This window comes from Petaurus breviceps, unplaced genomic scaffold (assembly GCF_028583685.1).
Source record: "Petaurus breviceps papuanus isolate PSGF00001 unplaced genomic scaffold, PetGlider_PUasm1.0 549, whole genome shotgun sequence".
Classification (NCBI taxonomy): Eukaryota; Metazoa; Chordata; class Mammalia; order Diprotodontia; family Petauridae; genus Petaurus; species Petaurus breviceps.
In genome coordinates this window covers 7686-10932 of record NW_027186370.1, presented here as the reverse complement: position 1 = coordinate 10932, position 3247 = coordinate 7686, and the positions used below count along the sequence as shown (strand labels likewise).

Here is a 3247-nt window from a genome sequence, read left to right as displayed (position 1 = left end):
AAGTTTTCTCATCTGTAAAATGGACATATACTTTTTACTTGTGACATATACTTTATGCTATTTCCCTCAGGATAATAGTATGGGATAGGCTTCCTGAGGACAGGAACCAGTCAATTCTTTCTGGGTTCCTTCAGGCTAAGACTTTGAGCTCTCCAGAGGCAGAGATGGTTAATCCTTCTGCCACCCCAGGCTGTGAGGTCCTCCAGAATGGAGGCTTGTCCCCACACTTGAGCCAGTCCTTAGGCCAGGTGCGTGGCACAGAGGATGTGCTCTCACAGCAGGACTTCAGACTGAATTCTCCTTGCTCCCAGTCACTCATTGTTCTCCCAGGAACTTGGCAGCAGAAGGTGAGACTGCCTGGCACCCAGAGGGAGGGGGAAGGGGGCCATCAGCTGAGACTGAAGCAATGGTTGGAGTCACAAGAATGTAAAGGAACAGTGGAGGCTGGATTTAAGCCCTGACTCTTATTTTAGCACATAAACATAATCTACTTCTTCCCTTATACACACACACACACACACACTAGCAGCATCTGGGGTTCTAATCCCAGGTTTGTGTCAAGGTCTCTTCCTGGGCCGTAGCAGGGTGAGTCTGGCACAATAATATTTGCCTGAGTCCTCCTTTCTTAGCTGGCGCAAGGTCAGGGAGACAGTTTGGGCCTCATTGTTCCTGTTGATGAAAGCCCTGCCCTGAATTCTGGGGCTGTACTCTCTGTTACTGCTAGATCCAGCACCTATGCTGGCCAGGAACTCCTTGTTGTTCTCAGTTGTGCTCCAGTGCCAAGACATGGTATATTCCTTGAAATTGAAGCCAGAGGCCCTACAGGTCAGGGTCACAGACTGCCCCTCAGCTGTCACCTTGCCTCCTGTCTCCACTAGCCGCACCTGGGCCCAGGAACCTGCAGAAAACATACCAAGGAGATTAAGTCCTATACCAAGCCTCCACCGGAGGGGAAGTTTAGAGAGCACGGCAGAGATACCTAGCTGCTAATTAGAGATTCCAATCTCAATCCAGGTTGCCAGGGACACAAGGCCAAGCAACTGGAAGAAGGAGAAGCTAAGCCTCAAGGCCCCTACCACCAGGGAAGAGAGAACAGGAGAGAGATAGGGATAGAGGTGTTCAGAATCTAATTAGAGACCCAGCCCCATACAGAGGGCAAACAAGAGAAGAAAAGCAGTGTGGACAGGACAGATACCTGGGAGAATGGAAAAGAGTAGCCCCAAGAGGTAGATCCTAGCAAGAGTGGTGAAGGTCCTGGCAGACATGCTGCTGAGCCTGGCAGGATTCTCTAGTCAGGATGGGGTCAAGAACTGTGGCGGAGGATCAGTAATATCTGCATAGAAAGGAGTTCTGTCCAGAGGGAAGTGTTTTTAAGGAGGCAGCTGAGAGCTGTGGGGTCTGCCCATCCCCCACCCTGGTGTGGTTAGAAGAGGGTGGAGCATGAGGCAGACAGATGTAAGCCTGGGCAGGAGAGGGGAGTTAGCACAGAATAATTATAACTACAGGGCTAATTTCTAGCCCTACTGGCATTTTAAGAATCATGTTTAGTTTTGTTACAGGGTCTGCAGCAAATGTCCTGAAGTCTGGGGGTGCTTAGAGCATAGCATCAGCATCTTGAGGTGAACACCATAGCTATACAGTCCAGCTCAGCACAGATTAGAAGGTAGGTCTGGCCTTTCTATTCTTAGCTGTCCTTGCTTTACCCCCAGCCCAGTTATCTCTTTCTCTGCATCCCAAGACCCTGAGGAAACTAGATTCTTGGGTGTTAGTTCTTCAGGAGCACTGCCAGGGTCCAGGAATAGACCATATAACCACAGGCCCAATAGCTCTTCTGGATTCTCAGGTAGGTATCCATGGGTCAGATGACTTGTTCAGACTATGTAGGCATGGAGAGGAGAGGGAGATCATTGTCCTGTGGGGCAGTCACAATGGAACAAGTGAGCTGGAATGGTGCATAGAATGCTAGACAGCCAGCTGGTGCAGTGGATGGGACCTTGGACCTGTAGTCAAGAAGACAGATTCAAACCCAGCCTCAGGCACGTAGTAGCTTTGTGACTCTAGGCAAGTCACTTAACTTCTGTCTGCTTTGGTTTCCTCCTCTATAAAGGGAGGCTAACACTAGCACCTCTCTCCCAAAGGAATTGATATGAGGATCAAATAAGATAATATCCATAAAGCACTTCGAAATCCTCAAAATGCTACATAGAGGCTCGCTGTTAATGTTATTATTAGATCTCAAAGGGACCCCAGTGGCCATCGAGTCCAACCCCATTCATTTTACAGGTGAAGAAGCTGGGCACAGTGAAGTTAAATGACACACAAGGTAAACAGGGAGGGGAGTGAGAGAAGTGGGATTTCAGTCCAGGGCTTCTGACTCTAAAGCACAAAGCCCTCCCTCACCTAAATACAATGAACTTGCATGTCATGGCCTCCCCTCCATGATGTCATGGTCCTCTTCGGGAATGAAGCACAAACAGCAGCAACACTTCATACTATGCCATTCTGGTTAAGTGGTGTAGACATGTTTGAGAGGAAGAGGTGGTGTGAAGGTAGCAGAGTGGACAGGGAAGAATAGAAGAGATTGGGTGGATGTGGTCACACATCAGGGCTAGTACTAGCATGTAGGTAAGCTGTGGTGGATGGCATGGGATGGAAACAATGAAGTGGAATGGCTGAATAGAGGAGGTGCTGTAGAGGAGACAGGATGGAGTCAATGAGATAGAATAGTCAAGTTAAATGATTGCAGAAGAATGTAGGATGGTGCATGCAGGGTGCTGCCAGTGGAGTGAGAGCGTTCTTTAAGTAGAACGTGTGGAGGATCAGCAGGCTGAGTAAATGAGATAAAGGGTTTAAGGGAGAATGAATGTTCTAAAGATAGACAGGGTAACATGTTCATAGTAATAATGACCAACATTTACACAGCATGAAGGTTTTCAAAGCCTTAATACTTAATAATAAAGCCTTAAAAATAACCTCATTTTGTCCTCATAATAACCTGAGAGGTACATGCTATTATGATCGCAATTTTATAGAGGAAACTAAGGCAAGAAGAGGTTAAATGACTATGTGTCCAAGGTCATATAGCTAGTAAGTGTTTGAGGCTGCATTTGAGCTCAGATCTTCAAGGACCCAGGCCCAACACTCTATCTACTGTACCACCTAACTGCCTCTGGCCGTGGTGGAGTGGGTGAGGTAAGGAATGGGAAAGGGTGGAATAGACAAGATCATGTTAATGAGCTGAGTCACT

General features: G+C 47.6%; 1 gene segment (V, D, J or C); it reads right to left on the bottom strand.

The window, feature by feature from the left end:
* Positions 1–557: 557 nt before the first annotated feature.
* On the bottom strand, positions 558–898 carry LOC138172476 (Ig heavy chain V region 914-like; the record flags this gene model as incomplete). The annotated part of the segment is given in 1 exon segment: positions 558–898. A coding segment is annotated over 1 exon segment (341 nt), but the record flags the coding sequence as incomplete, so codon positions are not given.
* Positions 899–3247: the final 2349 nt, after the last annotated feature.